This window comes from Ascaphus truei, chromosome 5 (assembly GCF_040206685.1).
Source record: "Ascaphus truei isolate aAscTru1 chromosome 5, aAscTru1.hap1, whole genome shotgun sequence".
NCBI classification, from domain to species: Eukaryota; Metazoa; Chordata; class Amphibia; order Anura; family Ascaphidae; genus Ascaphus; species Ascaphus truei.
In genome coordinates this window covers 225,392,750-225,415,162 of record NC_134487.1, presented here as the reverse complement: position 1 = coordinate 225,415,162, position 22,413 = coordinate 225,392,750, and the positions used below count along the sequence as shown (strand labels likewise).

At 40.1% G+C, this 22,413-nt stretch overlaps 1 protein-coding gene across 1 annotated transcript in view; it reads right to left on the bottom strand.

Annotated features, from left to right (window-relative positions):
• SLC4A9 (solute carrier family 4 member 9) overlaps positions 1-22,413 on the bottom strand; it is a 461,516-nt gene that overhangs the window by 15,918 nt on the left and 423,185 nt on the right. The window contains exon 19 of the mRNA XM_075601696.1: positions 7,108-7,281. Within this exon, the coding sequence (XP_075457811.1) occupies positions 7,108-7,281 (174 nt within the window). The remainder of the gene's footprint in view (positions 1-7,107; positions 7,282-22,413) is intronic.

Here is a 22,413-nt window from a genome sequence, read left to right as displayed (position 1 = left end):
TTCTGTATAGACTATTGAGCTTCTACCTGGAACTAAAATCCCCTTTGGACGGGTCTACACCCTGTTAGATCCTGAACTACAAGTTCTGTGCCAGAATATTATGGAAATCAACCATTCCAAATCCCCAGCTGGAACACTTTTATTTTTTGTTCGCAAGAAAGAAGGTACATTATGACCCTGTATTGACTACAGAGTACTCAATGATGTAACTACCAAAAAACGCTATCCTTTGCCACTGATTTCAGAGTTACTGGACAGAGTTCGTACTGCCAAACTATTTACTAAATTAGATCTCAGAGGTGGCTATTACCTGATCTGCATTATTAACCCTTTGCAGTCCAATTAATTTTCACTAAGTGCGCCAGCAGGTCTAATTTAATTTTCGAGGAAAAAAAACACATATAGCTCAACCCCGTTATAGCACGATCCGCGCACACACTGCACACACTCACTGCACACTGCACAAACTGCGCACACTCACAGCACACTGCACAACACACTGTGCACACTCACAGCACACTGCGCACACTCACAGCACACTGCGCACACTGTACACACTCACAGCACACTGCGCACACTGCACACACTCACAGCACAGTGCACACACTCACAGCACACAGCACACACTCACAGCACACTGCACACACTCACAGCACACTGCACACACTCACAGTACAATGCACACACTCACAGTACAATGCACACACAGCACACTACACACTATACTCACAGTCCCCCCCCCCCTACCCCACTACTTCCGGTGTCAGCTGCTGGGGCATCGTGGGGCTGCCTGCGGGGATCGGTGCGGGCTGGGAGGGGGGATTGGTGCTGGGCTTGGGGGATCGGTGCCGGGCTGGGGTGCGGGGATTGGTGCGGGGCTGGGGTGCGCGGCTGCTGGCGGGGATCGGTGCAGGGCTGGGGGGGGTCAATGAGGCTGCTGGGAGAAGTGTGTGTCTGCTGGCGCCACCCTCCAGCTCTTCCCCTCTCCTCCCTCCTCCCCCCCTCCTCCCGTTCCGACATTGGACCGCAAGCAGAAAAATATTTTGTCGGATATATTCCGACATTGGACTGGAAAGGGTTAAAGGGGATGAATGGAAGATGGCATTCCGCACATGGTACGAACATTTAAAATATTTGGTAATGCCTTTTGGACTATGTAATGCTCCAGAAACATGTCATTATTTTCTTAAATACATTTCGAGATCTGTTAGATATCTATGTCCATATCTAACTTGATGACATCTTAATCTTTTCTTAATCAGAAAACGAGCATATCCCTCATGTTAAAGAAGTGCTCCTCAGGTTAAGAACCCATCACCTTTATGCAAAGTGGAAAATTATTTATTTCAACAGACGGAAATAGAGTATTCAGGATACATTCCCTCTCCTTACGCTATTTCCATGGACAATTGTAATATTCAAGCCATTTTAGATTGGCTTACACCTACATCCATAAAAGGATGTACATAGACTATTGGGGTTTGCCAATTTCTATCGACGATTCATCCAGGACTTCTCCCTAGTCGTCAATCCCTTTACTCAGCTTCTAAAAAGGGACTCAAGATATCCTGGTCTAATGTAGCAGAACAGGCTTCCCAAAAACCTCAAACAGGAATTTACCCAAGCATCAGCACTTGCCCATCCTCAGTGTGACCAAACATTCATTTTGGAAGCGGTTGCATCTGACTTTGCATTAGGAGCCATTCTATCTCAATGGAATGCTCATACTAATTTAGTTCATCCAGGGGCCTATTACTCACATAAATTGACAGATGCTGAAAGAAATTATACTATATGCGACAAAGAGCTACTGACCATTAAAGCTGCATTAGAGGAATGGCGTCATTTACAGGAAGGAGCTTATCAGGTTTTTGAAGTTTGGACGACCATCGCAATCTTCAATTTCTTATTTCTGCGAAGTGTGCCAATCCTAGACAGGCTTGCTGGGCCTTATTTTTCACCCGATTCCAGTTCAAACTGACCTTTCGACCAGGATCTGCTAACAGCAAGGCAGATGCACTCTCTTTTTAGAGACACCCCTGCACCCTGAATCAAATTTGATCTTACCAGAGCAACATCTTATGGCTAGCATCCAAACCATGGACTTTGATAATTCCTTTTAAAAATGCTCTTCTTTCTGATCAATGTTTAAAAGAATTAAAGAAAGATTTTCACATTCAAGAGGAATTTTATTATCTCAATCAATGTCTATATACTTGGAGAATCACTACAAGTTCAAGTCAAGCAATGGTTTCAAGACCATTCGTTTGCAGGACAACCGGCTGTCTTAAACAAAAAGCTTCTGCAATGATACTTTTGGTGGCCTACATTGAATTTGAATATTGATAAATATGTGAAATCCTGTGAAACCTATGCTCATCACAAGAATCTTCATACGTTTTCGGTAGGACTCCTGTTACCGTTACCAGTACCCACTAAACCAAGGGAGATAATTTAATTTGACTTTATTGTGAAACTATCACCAGCTGAGAATTGTTATACCATTCTAGTGGTATTGAACTAATTTACTAAGATGGCTCATTTTATTCGACTCCCAAAACTACCGACAGCATAACAATTTGTTCACATTTTCATTTACTATTTTCTGCTTTCATGGATTCTATTGTCTCGGGTTGGAGGATTGCAATTCACCTCTATATTTTGGATGGTTGTCTGTTTGGCACTTGGAATTCTTCGTTCATCATCATCAGGATAACATCTCCAAAGCAATGGGCAGACTGAATAAAACTGTTGAACAGTATCTACGTTGCTTTTTTAATGTACACCAATCCGACTGGATTAACTATTTGGCAACAGCAGAATTTGCCATAATAACTCTTTTCACTGGTGCATACAAGAGAGTCCCTTTTACTGCACATACTGTCGCGCCCCCTTTTATTCTCCAACATCTCCGCATTTTTCTGGGATTTTTTTTTGAATGCTACGCACTTCACCGGGTTCATGCCGCATTCTCAGCCGCGGTTCATGCACGGTTGACGCGCAGTTGATGCGTTTATTGAGAATGGTTCGGATTTAATAGGTTGCAATTCTTCGCGTGTCCGCCAGATGGCAGATATTCATGAATTGTAATGCGCATGCGCTTCAATAATGTGTTGACTTGCAGGTGTTTCGTTTAAAAAAGATACCACAGTGTCTTTTGTAAATTGGCCTTGGGACTGAAGGAAGATGTTACAATAATGTATCAATTTAGGCTTTTCATATTAAAGAAAGACAAACACCAGTTTCTGTTATTCTCCGGAGTCCCGCCGCCATGAGTGTTCAAGTGCAGCCCATGTTCCAAAAACCCGACAGAACGTACGCGTATTTAATATGGGCTGCGATTAATGCAACAGATGATAACAGTTGAACAGTTGAACTGCTAAAGTATTAGACTTCGAATACAACAGCTCGCGAACGCCCCCCTGAGTTTTTAGACGGTATTGCAGTATTGCAGACGGCGAAAATAAAATGCTAATATCATGAGCGCTAAATTAACGCAATTCACTCCGGACCAAAAAAAACCCGCATCTGACCGAGATTATCAGGGCACCGCGAATCCAGCCGCATTAGGATAAAGGCGGCCGCCACTGTACACCTATCATCCACATATATTTCCAAGTCGTTGTTTCTCCACTTCCGTACCCGCCACTACAAATCTTGTGACAGAGCTATGAAGGGTACATAACCAGAATTCTCAAATACTAAGTAAAACTAAACAAGATTAAAACAAATTTGCTGACTGACATCAAAATCCCACCCCTGCAATTAATGTAGGAGATTCTGTTTGATTATCCACCAAACATCTACTCTTGGAAGGATGCCCAGATAAACTGGCAGATCATTTTGTAGGACCTTTTTTAATAGAAAAGGTAATCAACCCGGTGGCCGTCTGCTACAAGTTATCTGCCCATTGGTGTGTAGATCCGGTGTTCCATATGGCCCGCCTTAAACAAAGCAGGCTAACCCCGTTCCCTACTCGCATTCTCGCTAGTCCAACCCATGTCATTATAAAAGGGCAACAAGAATATGAAGCTTGTGCCATTTGTGACTTCAAGAGACATTGACATGTTCTGTTCTATTTGGAAGGGTTGTGGCCCGAAGGACCAATCATGGGAACTGGCCAGTGCCATCCACGCAACCAGATGAATAAAACAATTTCACATATATTTCCCTCATCGCCCTGATCCTAGGCCGTCAGGAGAATCCCCAAGGAGGTGGAGTACTGTCAGATATGTGCGTCGACAAATAGCTATGATCTGCAACAACAAGAAATCCTGGTGACATGGTAGTTTGTTCTGGCTATAATATTACAGTTGTCAACAAGGCATAAGCCAAAAGAGAACTACAACTCCCAGAGGCATTATAACGCAAGACCCTCCCACTTCCTGGCTTAGCCATATGCTCCATGCACTGCAACTTTGTTCCTGAACAGTTTACATCTACTGCCCATTGGTGTACATCTAGTTTACCTGTCAAACTAAGTTCCCTGTCTGTGTCCCTGTGTGTATTGACCTCGGACATCCTTTGGACTTTGCCTCTGCCTAACCCTCAAGTACCTTGTTGCTCAATTGTCTGTGACCACAGAACTGTACTAGATTCTGCTTGCTTTAACCCTTCAAATATCCTGCCTGATAAACTGTGTCCGATAGGGAGGGAGAGGGGTAGAGAGGGAAGGAGAGGGGGAGAAAGAGGGAGAGAGAGGGAGGCAGCAAAGAGGAAGGGGAGGGAGAGGTGGGGGTGGGAAATCGAGGGAGGGGGAGCGGAAGGGGAGGGGAAACAGAAGGGGAGGGAGGAAGAGGGAGAAGGAGGTAGGGATAGAGGGAGAAAGAGAGGGAAGGAAGTCCATGCGAAGCCAGGCTTTATGATGCCAGAGTACTGCAACCCATGAGAAGCCGGGCACTTTAGCTAGTAAACAATATTTAAATGTCTGGGGTGCTTGCAATTCTTTCAGAAATAAGAGTTGTGCAAAAGCTGACTGGCACAAAATACTTTTGGCTGAACTCTGTTTTAGACACAGATTTTAGAAGGTGTTACATTTAAAAGTTAGTACATTTTACTTGACATAAAAAGAAAATGTTCATGTATTTATTGTGTAGCATTGGAGAGGAGAACAAGGTTTGTATAGAAGATGGTTTTTCAGGGGTGCTGGGGTACGGTCACTTGTCTCAACACCAGGACCTTTCTCGAAGTATTGCCACAACTATTGAACTTATATATAAAGTAGTCTAATTTGAAACAGCAGTACTATTTTTGGAAAGTACCAAGTGACTTGTATACCTCCCCAACACTCCTGTATAAAACATGTGTCGAGATAGCTGTAAACAAAAGTGAACACACCTGAGATACCTGAGAAATCATTTTAATATAACTTTATACTTTGCATATCCCAATGTGCATATTTCCCAGGTATCTCAAGTGTGTTTAGCTTTTCTCACAGTTATCACTCCATCTCTCTTTTTCTTACACCTCTCCCCTTACTGCCCCTTGCGTTCATAATTAATTTATAAATCATATCCCATATGATGTATTTAACATCATAAATTGGGCTATATTTACTAAGATGTCTTTCTGGTGCTGGAAGACCTCTTACAAACCATTGACTTGAATGGACTCTGAGGTACCTTCTAGCACCAAAAGACTGCTTAGTAAATATAGGCCATTATGTCACATTGATAGATGTACACTGTAAAGTTAAAAGTACATGTGAGAATTCAATAACTATATTTATGATAGCCTTTTCTTTATCATTAAATTATAAATCATGGCTAGGTATAATTACAGAAAATAGTACTAGTAGTACAGATGCAGCGACCGTAATTCGAACATATCACGGAGCCATTTTCATGTGCGCTGCTCCACGCAGCCAATCACGCGGTTGTTTGTTTGAATTTCATGGATTACGATTTCTTTGGGTGCAATTCTTCGCATTTTCGTGGCAGAAATGAATGAATTGTAATTTGTACAGTACAGTACTGTGTCAATTTGCAGGTTTTTAAAAACCAGAACACTAAAATTCCATTTTCTGCACTCGATAAAAACGAGAAAACATACGGTAATGACGCACCATCACATGGGTATTCCGAGGTATACAACGAGTTATATGTTCAAATAACGGCCGCTGCATCTGTACTTTTAAACAAAATCAAACATGTTTAAAGTGCTAAATCTGAAATCCCTATTTTGTAATGTTAATTAATTACATGTGACACAGAATTGGCATTCTGCTGAAGCTATGCATATTTTTAGCTTATCGACAAACAGTTGGTTTTTTTTTGCAGTTGTGTAGAAAACAAATTAATGGACAGACGTCTCACATCATAGAATGGTTAACACTTGTGTCATAGCTTTTTAACAATTCTATGCCCCTTTTTGGGCATTGATATGACTGTCACCATTTTAGATAGTGTTGTGAAAAATGTAATGTTAAGGTCACACCTACTGAAATTGTGGTTTCATGGATCATAATGGCATAAATAAATCACAATGATTCTCAAACCTCTACTCAGAGCCTTGATCCAAACCAGGTTTCTGAGGCAAACTCCCAATGTTCTATTCCTATTTAAATTAGGTGCAGCCACTTGTGAGCAGGTGCTTTGGTCATTTATAAAACCTGGTGTGGTCAGTGCTCCATGAGGACAGGTTTGAGAATGACAAGAATATATTGCACTTTTGGTTATGCTTTATGAAGAAGTCACTAAGTCTATAATAATGTGATTTCATTTGTGCAAAAAATAGAGCCTGTAACCTTGTTTCTTATGTGGACTAAGGAAATATGAAAATCATACATTTGAGAAAAGAATAAAGTAACATTATGGGTCATCATGTCAGAAAGGAAAAAAACAAATGGAAACACATATCCTGCTACCCTTGATTTAAGCATTAAGTCATTCATAAACGTAATATTTTGAAATGCATCGATATCCTCTCACAAGTATAACAAAATAGTGATTTGATATGATTAGTGGTTTAATGATAAATACAAGGAGATGTAGTTGGGAGACCGATTTGCAATTCCAAACATTTGTGATGTTTGAGGAAAGACCATAATAATCTTTTAAAATATTTCTACAGGTATTTAATGTAATTAAAAAAACAAAAAACACTTACCATCAAAGGGAATATAATTGCAGCCGCTGTTGACTTCAATATCCATAATATTACCAAACACAAGATCTGAATTATAGTAAACAAATGAACTCTCCGTAATGGAACATGACGAAGATAGATTAGGTCAGGCTGATGCTTAGGTGGAATAAATAGTAGCTGCATACGCTCCAAGAACTTTCAGGAGATAAAAACAGTAAAACAATATCAAAACACAGATTTCATATTTCTGTATTCATCTATAAGATTAAGTGTATGCATATATTTTAAGAAGCTTATTTATTTTGTTCAATAAGCTATATATACTGTATATATTGAGATACATTTCAAAGTTGTACAAAATATTTTTGTTACCATTTTTGTTGATTTTATTCAATGTTTTCATTGCGTGGTTAAACCAAAATGTTTACTAGTTTGACTTAGTGGAAGCTCCAGTGTGTAGCAGAAAACACATCAGATGTTTTATAATTTCAACATTATTTTTCTGATGTTTTTTTACTTAAGTCTTGAATTTATTTTACATATGTGAGGATGAGCGTCATGTTTCCAGCTCGAAGGCGATACTGTCAAGAGAGTTTTCACCATAGTTGAAGCTGTGAGTTTACGGTGTCAATTCTAATAAACTGGAATTCCTCAAAACCAATGTTCTCAAATTTGTTATCAGTACTTCAGAATTAGTTGATACCTTTTTAATTTGGCCTAACAATTAAGTAATAATCCCCGAAGAACAGGGCCTTACTGGCCAATAATGCCCTGGCTGGAAGAAGGCCAGAGGCAAAGCCGAGGGACTTTAACCCAGCCAGGCATTATTGGCCAGTAATGCCCTGTTCTGAGGGAATTATTACTATTATAGGCTAAATGTCGACTTATTTTAAATTTTTCATAAAAAAAGATACATTTTTGTAGTCATAATGATTTTTATCAGCATGATTGTCTACATTCTTATGCTTTTACTGCAAGTTTATTAAAAGGAAATTGTACATACACACAGCCCCCTCTATATACACACACACACACACACACACACACACACACACACACACACACACCCACAACACACTGCAGCCCTCCTCCACCCTCTACACTCACAAAACACACACAGCAGCCCACCCTCTACAGCCACAAACACACAAAACACAGAAACACACTGCAGACACACACACACACACACACACTGAAGCCCCCCTCTACACCCAAAAAACACACTGCAGACACACACACCAACAAAACAGACTGCTGCCCCCTCTACATCCATAAAACGCACACCAGCAGCCCCCTCTACACCCACTGCAGCCCCCATGTACACTCACACACTGCAGACACACACATACACACACACCACGCTCTGCATCCCTCCTACACCCACAAAACACACACTGACACACATACTGCAGCCCCCCTCTACACCCACAAAACACACACTGCAGATACACACAAAACACTTTGCACCCCTCCTCCACCCACAAAACACATACTGCAGCCCCCCTCGGTACCTACAAAACACACTGCAGAGATACACACAAATCAACAAAACAGACTCTGCCACCTCTACATCCACAAAACACACACCAGCAGCCCCTCCCTACACCCACTGCAGCCCCCTGTAAACACACACACTGCAAACACAAACCAACAAAACACTCTGCACCCCTCCTCCACTCACAAAACACACACTGAAGACACACACAATGCAGCTCCCCCTCTACACCAACAAAACACACACAGCAGAAACATACCAACAAGACTCTGCCGCCCCCTTTACACCCACAAAACCACAACAGACACACAAACCTTTCCCTTCACTCTCCTGTGCGGAGCTCTCTGCTGGCAGGGTGGGGGAGGAGTCAGTGTCTGGCTGCAGGCTGGGTGGGGGAGGAGTCAGTGCCTTGCTGGTGCCTTCTGACCAATCACCTACCCTGTCTAAGAGCAAATTTCACTCTTTGTGAATGAAAACTGAAAGCTGAATGGCTGAAAAACTTGGCAGGGTGCCAAAAATTCTAGGCCATTACTGATTGGATAATGCCCGGAATTTTAACTAATCAGAGAGCAGGGATTTCAATAATGCCCGGAATTTACTAGCTTTAGCCTATAATAGATATTATAAGACAAGCTTTCAAGATTATTATCTCTTCCTCAGGTCAAGCAATACTCATTTCAAAGATTCCATGAGTTTCACACAGATGCAAAATGAACAAAAAATAGAAAAATATAATTAAAAAATCATCACCGAATACTGAAGTACTCATGTACTCTGCCCAATCACACTAGACTAACACGGCTTTTTCTACTTCATTCATTAATTTCTATGTACTCCAACTTCGTGTTTACAGTACTTTAAATCTGACAGGCATGCCTCTCTATGGAAAATAAATACTTTGCGATACAGCACTGGATTAGAATCTTATACTAACATGGAGTTAGGTTGAAAATATTATTCCAGTAATATAAGAATACTCAAAAGTTCCTATTGACAAATGCAGTAAATTGATGATCTAACTCTTTTTTTTTTTTTGTAGATCTATATTTTTTCCTTGCAGTAGTTCAAAACAGAATTGTCTGCTTATGCCGCACATTCATTCAAGCTCCAATCAAGAACTTTAAATCATTATTTCTTTTTTTATTTGCAGGTATCTTATTTGGACGCAGATAAGATACCTGCAAATATAAAATAAATAGTGATTTAAAGTTGATCTTGTTTGGAGCTTGAATGATTGGGTGGAAAAGGAAACTATTCTGCTTCCTATGATTTCTACAAATGGCGGCTGTAATATCCCGGCCATTCTGCCAAGCCAACACCAACATACTGTAACAGTGAATAATTGTGTTTAAGGAAAAGCAGTGCGGTGAGATTATTGATTTGACTTTGCAAACCAGTAGTTAGAAACATTGGGGCCTATGCAGGAAACGGCGAGAATGGCCATTCACCTGACGTAGAACTCGCCATGTTTTTGGCGGATTCCCCTTGCAGTATGCAGGAAGGTGCGCATATCTGTGAGAGGAATCCGGCAGAGAGATGGCGAGCCCTGGCGAGAAGGGCTGGGCTCCACTGGCGAGATCTGTCAGCAGAGAGCGAGATCCGCCTCTCTCTGCACAAATCTCGCCGGCAAATAAAAAAAGTGTACATAACAATTGGATTAATATTGTAGATGTGCAGGGGGTCTCCGGAGATGAACCGCGTTGGTTTTATGTCCGGGAACCCCCTGATTCACGAGATACAGGACCCGTTATGAGGTGCCGGTATCTCCTATGCATTGAGATAGCCCGATCACGTGACGCGGGACATTTCCATTCATAGGAGATACCGGCACCCCATAACTGGGCCTCTGCACATGTACACTATTAATACAAATACAGTAATGCTGCTTCATTACCTTAGCGGCTATCCGTTAAGGCAATGAAGGGGTTAAGTCACAGTAACATGTTTATTGGGGACAATTTCCCCCAATAAACATTGCAATACACAACACAATCAACCTCTGTGCCCCCAACAACCCCTATACCCCCCTTATATACATAACTCATAGTTATTTTTTTAGGCACAGGAATGGTGCTATAGGCCGGCGGTGGGCCCCGGGTGTTCCCGCAGGGGACCGGGGGTCACCACTTGCCTTCAGTACCACTTGTATGCCCCAAAAAATCAATTACAAATATATACATTCTTTTAAATAAATACACCCCCCCCCCCTAACACATACAGTACACAGTATATTCATGTGCAACATGACTATTATCCACATATGGATAATACTGCATGTGCCCATGTAAAATACATTAATCCCAATAAATACATCTTGCACTCACCCTTGGCCGCCAGCCACGATGAAGGCCACCCTCATCTTCATCACCGTCCATGGCCTCGGGTGCTGAAAAACACACACAAGAATAAAAATAGCCAATGTAATGTCCCCTAACCCCTTAATCACCGTAGCGGTTATTAACTGCTACCGTCATTAAGGGGTTAACCCATCCTCATCCACCACTGTGGAGGCCTACAGTAAGCACCCCCCCACTACCCACCCCCGTGAGGCATAACCACCCTCACCCCTACACACCGGGAGGCCTACCCTCCCTCCCTTGGGGACAATACCCCCTACCCCCAATGCCCACATTCAAAACAATACACACACCCGCAATAAACATAACAATTATTAATAAACTATACATAACCCACCCACACCATATAGCAAATATATTCTGATGTTACTTAACCCCTTAATAACAATAATGGTTAATAAGTGCTAAAGTAATTAATGGGTTAAGCCACCCTGCACCCATTCATTTGTAGAGTGGCTTCATATATATATATATATATATATATATATATATATATATATATATATATATATTTATATATAAAATATATATGTATGATTAATCAATCTACAAAGAAATGGTACAGGATATCCATGTACAAATTTAAAACATCCGATCGCAAATTGACAACATCACAGCCAAATTAAAAACAAAAACAAATGAAAATTAAAACACATATCATAAGAGAACACAGCAAGCACCTCTCCAAACCAGTAAATAGCAAATGGCAATAAAACATACAATTTAATAATGTGTACATAATGCAAATAATATTTTCATCATGTACACAATAGCAATCAATGGTCCTAAACAAATACACGATTGAAAGCAAACATTCAATATAAACAAAGCGAGTAGACAATAATAAATTACCAACACACAATTTATGCCATCCGAAATACATTACAAGCAAATCTAAACCCAAAACCATATTCACTATTGTAATGCAAAAACAAAACCATTCCGAAAATAATTCTATTTCTAACTAACACGATCATACACAATCTAACTTCACCAAATAAGCCACAATAAAAAATTAAGACAGGGTCCCTACATAAATCCATGCAATCATCAACATCTGAAATGACATAACTAATTCAAAATAACATTTTACACACACAATTTTAACCAAAAAGGGAAAATACTTGTACAAGACATGAAAAAATGCAACTAACATTTGCCAAACAAACCTTTAATAAACATGTATGTATATAGCTCCATAGGGATATATATACATACATGGGCATTAAATGGACATTAAAAAAATAATTCTGACATGTTAGAAAAAAAAAAACAGTTACAACTTAAATAAAATACATTTCTTTAGTTTACTTACCATTAAATGACCAATGACCGACTTCCGGGGGAACCGCTATGTCTGTAACAAATCCAAACACAGGAACCAGGAACCCATAAAATAAAAAAACTTTTGTAATCCAACGTGGTGTCTTCTTTTTTGTCTTTATAATTCATACCGTCTGTGGTCTTCTTTTCGGGGTCTTCTTTACCGTCTGCGGGGTCTTCGTGGTCTTCTGGGTTCTTCTTCCGCCACGCACTGTCCATCTTTTTCGGAGGGGAGGTCCTCTCCCCACGGCGTCTAGCTGGAAAATGAGACGACATAGGCTTTTATAGGCCTATGACGTCATATTTTTCATCAAATGGTTTTCACAGTCCTGATTGGCCGTGAAAAGCATGTGATTTTGGTAAAGGAAAAAAAAAAGATGACGTCATTTAAAGGAAATGACGCCAGCCAATCAGAATGGCTGTGCTTCATTTCCCTTTAACATGACATCAACAAAACCAAAATGGCGCCGTCACATGGGACTAGAGCCAATGAGATCGTGGATTACAAAGGTTTTTTATTTTATTGGTTCCTGGTTCCTGTGTTTGGATTTGTTACAGACATAGCGGTTCCCCCTGAAGTCAGTCATTGGTCATCTAATGGTAAGTATACTAAAGAAATGTATTTTATTTAAGTTGTAACTGTTTTTTTTTTTTCTAACATGTCAGATTTATTTTTTTAATGTCCATTTAATGCCCCTGTATGTATATATCCCTATGGAGCTATATACATACATGTTTATTAAAGGGTTGTTTTGCAAATGTTAATTGCATTTTTTCATGTCTTGTACAAGTATTTTCCCTTTTTGGTTAAAATTGTGTGTGTGAAATGTTATTTTGAATTAGTTATGTCATTTCAGATGATGATGATTGCATGGATTTATGTAGGGACCCTGCCTTAATTTTTTATTGTGGCTTATTTGGTGAAGTTAGATTGTGTATGATCGTGTTAGTTAGAAATATAATTATTTTCGGAATGGTTTTGTTTTGCATTACAATAGTGAATAGGGTTTTGGGTTTAGAATTGCTTGTAATGTATTTCGGATGGCATAAATTGTGTGTTGGTAATTTATTATTGTCTACTCGCTTTGTTTATATTGAATGGTTGCTTTCAATCGTGTATTTGTTTTGGACCATTGATTGCTATTGCGTACATGATGGAAATATTATTTGCATCATGTACACATTGTTAAATTGTATGTTTTATTGCCATTTGCTTTATACTGGTTTGGATAGGTGCTTGCTGTGTTCTCTTATGATATGTGTTTTATTTTTCATTTGGTTTTGTTTATAATTTGGCTGTGATGTTGTCACTTTGCGAACGGATATTTTAAATTTGTACATGGATATCCTTTACCATTTCTTTGTAGATTGGTTAATCATACATATATTTAAAAAAAAAAAATATATATATATATATATATATATATATATTTATTTATTTATTTTTAAATAATATATATATATATATTTATTAAATAATATATATATATATATATATATATATATATAATGTGAATAATGAAGCCACTCTACGAATGAATGGGTGCAGGGTGGCTTAACCCATTAATTACTTTAGCGCATATTAACCGTTATTGTTATTAAGGGGTTAAGTAACACCAGAAGATATTTGCTATATTGTGTGGGTGGGTTATGTATAGTTTATTAATAATTGTTATGTTTATTGCGGGTGTGCATTTTGTTTTGAATGTGGGTATTGGGGGTAGGGGGTATTGTCCCCAAGGGAGGGAGGGTAGGCCTTCCGGTGTGTAGGGGTGAGGGTGGTTATGCCTCACGGGGTTGATAGTGGGGGGGTGGGGGGGTTGCTTAGGCCTCCAGAGTGGTGGGTGAGGATGGGTTAACCCTTAATGACGGTAGCGGTTAATAACCGCTACGGTGATTAAGGGGTTAGGGGACATAACATTGGCTCTTTTTATGTTTGTGTGTGTTTTTCAGCACCTGAGGTCATGGACGGTGATGAAGATGAGGATGACCTTCATCGTGGCTGGCGGCCAAGGGTGAGTGCAAGATGTATTTTTTTTTTAAATTGGGATTCATGTATTTTAAATGGCCAAATGCACTATTATCCATATGTGAATAATAGTTATTTGGGCCATTACTATTACTGTATATGTTAAAGGGCGGGTGGGGGGGGGGTGTATTTATTTAAAAGTATTTGTGTTTTTTAATTATTTTTTGGGGGCACAGACTTGAACTGCAGGCAAGCAGGGACACCTGTGGGGAACACCTGAGGGCTACCGTCAGTCTATTGTGATATTGCTGTGCATCCCAAAAATTACATCAATGTACTGTATGTTAGGGACCTTAAGGAGTTATTGGTGTAATATATATATATATATATATATATATATATATATATATATATATATATATATATATATATATATATATTCCACTCCAGCAGGAGCAGACATAAGACAGCACTCAAAGGTCAGTAAGAAAACTTGTATTCAATAATAAACATAGCACAAACATGTTTGTGCTATGTTTATTTTTGAATACAAGTTTTCTTACTTACCTTTGAGTGCTGTCTTGTGTCTGCTCCTGCTGGAGTGGATTACTTTTCTCTTACTATTGGTAGAGGACATGCACTGCAAACTGTTTATGGTATTGGGAGTGCCGGCAGCCCCATTTGATATATATATATAATATATATAATATATATATATATATATATAATATATATATATATATATATATATATATATATATATATATATATATAAAACAAAAAAGAAAGCGCCCGATCCTAGTGCAATATGTAAAATATTGTCATTTAATATAACAAAAAAGAGTCCAACAATTTAAAACTCACAAACAACATGAATAAAAGAGCGAGTTATGAGTAATACTCATGCACCAAGCACAGGAACTCTGCTGCTCTGCTCACACGCCTCTCCACTGCATATGACCTGAACACGATCAGAAACCCTCTGAGCCACCGTCCAGCAGGAACTCCGGTATCGTGTCACTTCTCTTAGTGTCTTCCGGAAACTATCCGCACATGTAACGTGTGCCAAACCGGGTAAACCAAAGCAGGAGCCATGGGGAGTAGGCTGTAAGCATCAGCGTCTCTGAGTCCCAAATGCAGAGGTATGGTGTTTGCTTGCTCTCACTTAGCAATTCACCCTACGCGTTTCTTCACACAAGTGATTTCATCAGGGGATGCTGAGTGAGAGCTAAGGGATGCTAAGTGAATTGCACTAGGATCGGGCGCTTTCTTTTTTTGTCTTCATAGATCTGCTGGGAGGTCGTTGGTTCCACGTAGAAGGCTGCCAGTATCCTGGAAAGAGTGCTATTTTGGATTTGGATATATCTTTTATTTATATTGATTTTTTCCAATATTGTTCTACTACAGCCATTTTTGTTTAATTTAACTATAGATACTAGCATTTTTAATTGTTTAAGATATTAATATTCATTTATAAAATTGTTCTTCATTTTTTATGCTTTTAGAGATATCTCTTTGCCATGTAATAGAATATAGGCATCTATATAATTTTTACATACATGTATATTTATAGGGTCATATTAATCCAAACAGGCGCAGTCTTTTTTTTCTGTATACAGTATATATATATATATATATATATATATTGTGAGTAGTGTGGATTGGTGCAGTGGGTATTCGCCCCAACGGTGGGTGTTTAGGGCTAGTGGGTGGGTAGCTGGAGGGCTTAACCCCTTCATGACCGTAGCGGGATTAACTGCTAAGGTAATGAAGGGTTAAGTCCACCCGCAACCCCCCCGCAAGCCCTAAACACCCACCAAAGGCCAAATACCCCCTTCATCCACCCCGCTCCCCACAAGAAGCCTGGTACTGGATGGTTAACCCCTTCATTGCCTTAGCAGTTAGCCGGTAAGGTAATGAAGTGGGCATTATTCCTGCTTTTGATGCATGGGGGGGGGACTTCGGTGCTGATATTACTGTGTATCATTTCTGGAGCCCCCCGGCATCAATCCGAGCCAGGAAAAGGGCCTGATTTTTTCAATGTCCCGTATCGCCGCTCAGCACCAGCTTTTTGCCAACTTTTCTTGGCGGAGAGATTTGGAGAAAATTTCTCCATTCTAGAGCGGCGATCAGCGCCGAGATGCTGATCGGCACTTCTAGAATACAGCGCGTTTTAAAACTGGCGAGATATGGCTTCTCGCCACCCGCGCGGTGAGTTTTATTTTCCGCCAAAAAAAAACACGCGGATTTTACTCATCTCGCTAGCTTTTCGGCATTTACAGAATTGCTGTAGGCATATCTGCCAAAAAAACTGGCGAGATAGGGCTTTTCGCTGTTTCATGCATACTGTAGGCCCCATAATATCTATCAATGTTTACAATTGTTTTTGTGCTTCAAAGGAAAACTGTGAGGCATTTTTATCTTGCTTTGCTAAAGGTTATACTGTATGTATAAAAATGTCCTGGCTACAAAAGTGGAGCAAAGAAATGCACCATGTTTATTGAAGCAAAATATCTAATAGTATCCTAAGAAACCTTTTTTCTTCATAAATCTAGTAAATAAACATACAGATACCCAACAAACTCTGAGAAACCCCAAACATTACACGTGTGTGTGTGTGTGGGGGTAAAAAAAGTGACAAAAAACTTCCACAACGCACACAGCACCATGTTGAATGGTTTTGAAGCAAAGGGTGGCACTGTCTGCTCATTTGCATGTAATTTCCCAGAATCCCTTGCTGCAGTGGAAGTGCTGGGTGATAATGGTGAAAGGCGGGGTTGCAGACCTGTCTAAGACATGCAAATGAGCATACAGTAATATTTCCATTATATTTATATATATATTGTGATATCAGCACTGGCATCTAGGTGCTGGAAAGAGTTAATCCTCCCTGAAGTTGTCAAGAACACCTGAAATCTAATTAATCAGCCTGGGCTGAACTCCTGAAAAACAAGGAAGTCTGACCCAGAAAGGCCCAGAAAGCCTGACCCAGAAAGGCAGTGAGAAAGACTGACCGGTTTTCCCTCAGAGAAGGAGGGAGACAGAAGGGGCTCCCCAGCTACCAGAGGCTGGTTAAAGAAGTTGGCAGATTGTGAGAGAAGCTGCTTAGAGAGCCGTGCTTAAGCAGTGTAAAGAAGCTGAGAGAGAGTGAGAGACACTGCTGAAAGAGCCGTGCTGAAGCAGGGACATCGCCAGATGGACTAAGATAAGCAAAACCCTTTCTATTGCTACAATATGACAAAAGACTATGCTGTTTCTTTATTGCCTAAGCCAGGCCATGTTTTGGGGTTGGAACTGGCTTAGCTGGCTGCCCAGTAGACAGGGCTGAAGAAGTAAGTAAGATCCCTGACCGGGATAGGTTTTTATTTATGCCTTTTATTTTGGTTTGGCTTTCTTAAAGGGACAGCGGGCCTGCGAATATGTTACTTAGCCCCTATAAATGAACCCCACGTAAATAGAAGTACTGTGTTTCCGGCCTTATTTGGGATAAAAGGGACCTCAAAGTGATGTGGTTGTCACTATATATATATATATATATATATATATATATATATATATATATATACACATTACCGCATAGCAGCAAAAAGGAGACAGCACTCAGGTGAATGAAAATAAATGTATTAAATACAGCACATAACTCCAACGTTTCGATCCCACAGGGGGATCTTCCTAAGGGGGGTACATATATATATATACATATATATATATATACACAGTATGACAACGGTATCGTTGCCTGTTAACCAGGGACACTTTCTCACGCGACCTGAGTCAGGAGCACAGGAAGCGCTTGCACTTGCTGCCACTGCACGGAGCACTCTGTTACATTCATACAGTTCAGACCTAGACGCCGGATGCGAGATCACGTTGCTGTGCAACCATAAACATTTACTCGTGCTGCAGGGGCTTGAGCAGGCGCACCACAGTGTCTCTGGTGCCATCGGATCTCCGCAATCCAAGATGGCCACCACAACTAATTCAAATGTACTTTAGGCGGGAGTCCATCAGCTGCTAGTGATTGGGAGTCGTTATGTTTGGTTTAATTGCTTTATTGATGTGTCACAAGGGTGATTAAGGGTATTTAAGGCTGCATGTATTGCCACTTCCCCACTGCACCACTCTGAGGAAGATCCCGTTTCAGGGCCCGAAACGTTGGATGTATTGTGCCATGCTTTGTTAATACAGCTTTATTTCTGAAACCCCAAAGTGAGGTCTCCTGATTTCATGGATCCAAACACGGTATTGTTACCTTATCTTTCTGTATGGGACTTGCACCTACAACTATCAATTGCTATTGGAGTGCTGACTGACTTTCTTTACTATATATATATATATATATATATATATATATATATATATATATATATATATATATATATATATATATATATATATATATATATATATATATATATATATATAGCAGAAAGTAGCCGTGTTAGTCCAGTTGCGATAGTGCAGAATAAATGAGTTCTTCAGTATTAGGTGATACCTTTTTTATTGGACTAACAATTTATGTCATAGGACAAGCTTTCGAGAGTTCTCCTCTCTTCTTCAGGTCAAGCAATACTGATTTACACAGGAATCAATGCTAAAACAGTGTAGAGAAAAAAAAAAACAAAAACAGATATTTACTGTAGATAAGGTCGGGTGTTAAGTGTTTGAAGCCAAGGGACAGTGTCAAAGAAAGGTGGGGAAGGGATGCTGGGGGGGGGGGGGGGAGAGAAAGTGTGGATAAGAAGAGAGGCAAGCAGGATAATAACAGACAATTTAGGTAGGGTGTGAGAAAACCCATGTCCACATTAAGTCCCTTGGTTTTGGTGTCAAAGAGTCTTATCATTCTGAGCTCAAATGTTTTCCGTTCTTGGGTGCTTTTAAACATTCCATTGAGGATTTTGATTTTTAAATCATTTATGGAATGATCTGGTTGTGAGAAGTGATGTCCCACAGGTGAGCAGTATCTTCCTTCTTCGTGATGGAGTATAGAGTGTCTGTGCATATTCATTCTTCCTTGTAATTTTTGGCTGGTTTCCCCAATGTAGCAACCTTGGTCACATTTGTTGCATTGAATCATATACACTGTATTCGTGGATGTGCAGCTGTATGATCCTTTAACATTGAATGTTCTATGGTTGTGACTGGCTGTGGGATCCTGACAAATATGTTTGCAGAGTTTGCAGCGTGTGTTGCTGCACGGTTTTGTGCCGTTATTCATGTCTTTAAAATCGTTGTGAAGTTTTCTGCTGACTAATTTCTGTTTGAGGTTTGGTGGTTGCCGGAATGCAAGAATGGGAGGTATCGGAAAGATTTCTTTTAATGTCGCATCCTCTGTCAGCATGGGTTGCAGATCTTTGATTATTTTTCGTATTCCCTCCAGGGTAGGGTTGTATGTGGTCACTAGTGGTATGCGTGTGGTAGGTTCTTTCTTTCTATATTGTAGCAGGTGTTCTCGTGGGGCTTTTAGTGCAGATGTAATAGTTTTGGCAATAGTCTTTGGTTTGTATCCCTTCTGTCTGAACGATTCGGTCAGGGTTGTGAGATGCCTGTTTCTGTCTTCAGTGTCAGAGCATATGCGGTGGTATCTTATAGCCTGGCTGTGTATGATACCTTGTTTGGTGTGAGTGGGATGGAAGCTGGAGTTGTGGAGGTAACTGCATCTGTCAGTTGGTTTCTTGTATACAGATGTGTGTAGTTTCCCATCTTTCAGTGTTACTGTCGTGTCTAGAAAGTTTATTAGGTTTGCAGAATAATCCATTTTGAGTTTTATTGATGGATGGAATGAGTTTAGGGACTCATGGAATTGTTTTAGGTTTTCTTCACCCTCTGTCCATATTATAAACAGGTCATCAATGTATCTGTAGTATTTGTAGGGTTTGTGGAGGCATGTAGTTAGGAATCTTTGTTCAAGATTTGCCATGAAAAGATTGGCATATTGCGGTGCCATCTTGGTACCCATTGCAGTCCCCATTAGTTGTAGGTACATTTCCTTGTTGAAGCTGAAGTAGTTGTGTGTGAGGATGTATTCTATCAGTTTGGTAATTACATCCGCGCTGTATTTCTGATCCAGGGGAGATGTTGTAAGGAAATGCAGGCATGCCTCAATACCATCCTTGTGGGGGATGTTGCTGTAAAGGGATTCTACATCCATGGTAACTAGCAGTGTGTTGGGTGGTAGTTGGTTGATGTTGTTAAGATTATTGAGAAAATCTGTGGTATCTTGTATGAAGCTGTTGGTGCTTCTGACTAAAGGTTTGAGGATATTCTCCACTAAGCCTGATATTTGTTCCGTGAGTGTATCCATACCTGTTATAATTGGTCTGCCGGGGTTTCCTGGTTTGTGGATTTTGGGAAGCATGTAGAAGATCCCAACTCCTGGGTTGTCAGGTATTAGTTGCTTCAATTGTGGTTGCAGGTGGTTAGGGAATGTTTGAATGAGATTCATGAGTTGCTTTGTATATTCCTGGGTTGGATCATGCGTGAGTTTCTTGTAGTAGGTGTTGTCTGTGAGTTGTCTATTGCCTTCTTCTATGTATTTATTTGTGTTCATAAGCACCACTGCGCCTCCTTTATCTGCTGGTTTGATGGTGATGTTGTGGTTGTTTCGCAGATCCTTGATTGCAGATCTCTCCATGGGGGATAGGTTGTACATAGTTTTTTTCTGCTGTGTTGATGCTAGTAAGGAAACTTGTGATCTTAAGCTCTGTATGTAGCTGTCAAGTATGATGTTGCGTCCTGTTGGTGGTGTGAAGTACGTGTTCTTCTTCTTCTTGTTGTTCTCTGTCATTATGGGGGTGCTCTCTTTTTTGTGGAAGTATTCTTTCAGTCGTAGTCTCCTGAAGAATTCTTCTAGGTCTGAGAATAATTGGATTTGATCCAGTTTGGTGGTGGGACAGAATGTTAGTCCCTTGGAGAGAACTGAGGTCTCAGGTTTTGAGAGTTTGTAATCAGACAGGTTTATAACTCCATGGCAGGCTGTGGGCTCTTCTGGGTTGAGGTTGTGTATCTGTCTTGAAGAGTCAGTTCTGGTTTCTAGTTCTACGTAGTTGTCCTGCTTTTTGTTGGTTTGAAATCCCTTATGTTGTGTCCATGGTCTGCCGTCATAGTGAGAGAGGCATTGTAGTTTCTTCTGTTTCTTCTTGATTAAGTTCCGCTGCAGTCTCTTGTGCAGAGTTCGCATATCTTTTTCCAGTTTGATGGTATTTGCACTGCTTTGCAATTGCAGGGTTTGGAGTATTGTGCATTTTTGCCGTTCTAATTCCTGTTTTTTTCCATATAGTTGATGGATCAGTTTGTTTCTCAGTTTCTCACTGAGACGTTTGCATTGTTCTTCAGCGAAATGGGAATTGTGTGTTGTTGCAAGTGGGTTTTTGATCTTCAGCCCATTTGGTATCCAGTTCCTTCTCTGGCATTCTGATAGGAAGTAGATGTCGCTGTTAAGTTGTGATTCCTTTGTAATCAGTTTGGTCAGTGTCTTTTTCATACGGCTATATGGGGTATCTTCCATCATGAATAAAGCAGAAAGTAGCCGTGTTAGTCCAGTTGCGATAGTGCAGAATAAATGAGTTCTTCAGTATTAGGTGATACCTTTTTTATTGGACTAACAATTTATGTCATAGGACAAGCTTTCGAGAGTTCTCCTCTCTTCTTCAGGTCAAGCAATACTGATTTACACAGGAATCAATGCTAAAACAGTGTAGAGAAAAAAAAAAAACAGATATTTACTGTAGATAAGGTCGGGTGTTAAGTGTTTGAAGCCAAGGGACAGTGTCAAAGAAAGGTGGGGAAGGGAAGCTGGGGGGGGGGGGGGGGAGAGAAAGTGTGGATAAGAATAGAGGCAAGCAGGATAATTACAGATTCCATAAATGATTTAAAAATCAAAATCCTCAATGGAATGTTTAAAAGCACCCAAGAACGGAAAACATTTGAGCTCAGAATGATAAGACTCTTTGACACCAAAACCAAGGGACTTAATGTGGACATGGGTTTTCTCACACCCTACCAAAATTGTCTGTAATTATCCTGCTTGCCTCTATTCTTATCCACACTTTCTCTCCCCCCCCCCCCCAGCATCCCTTCCCCACCTTTCTTTGACACTGTCCCTTGGCTTCAAACACTTAACACCCGACCTTATCTACAGTAAATATCTGTTTTTTTTTTGTTTTTTTTCTCTACACTGTTTT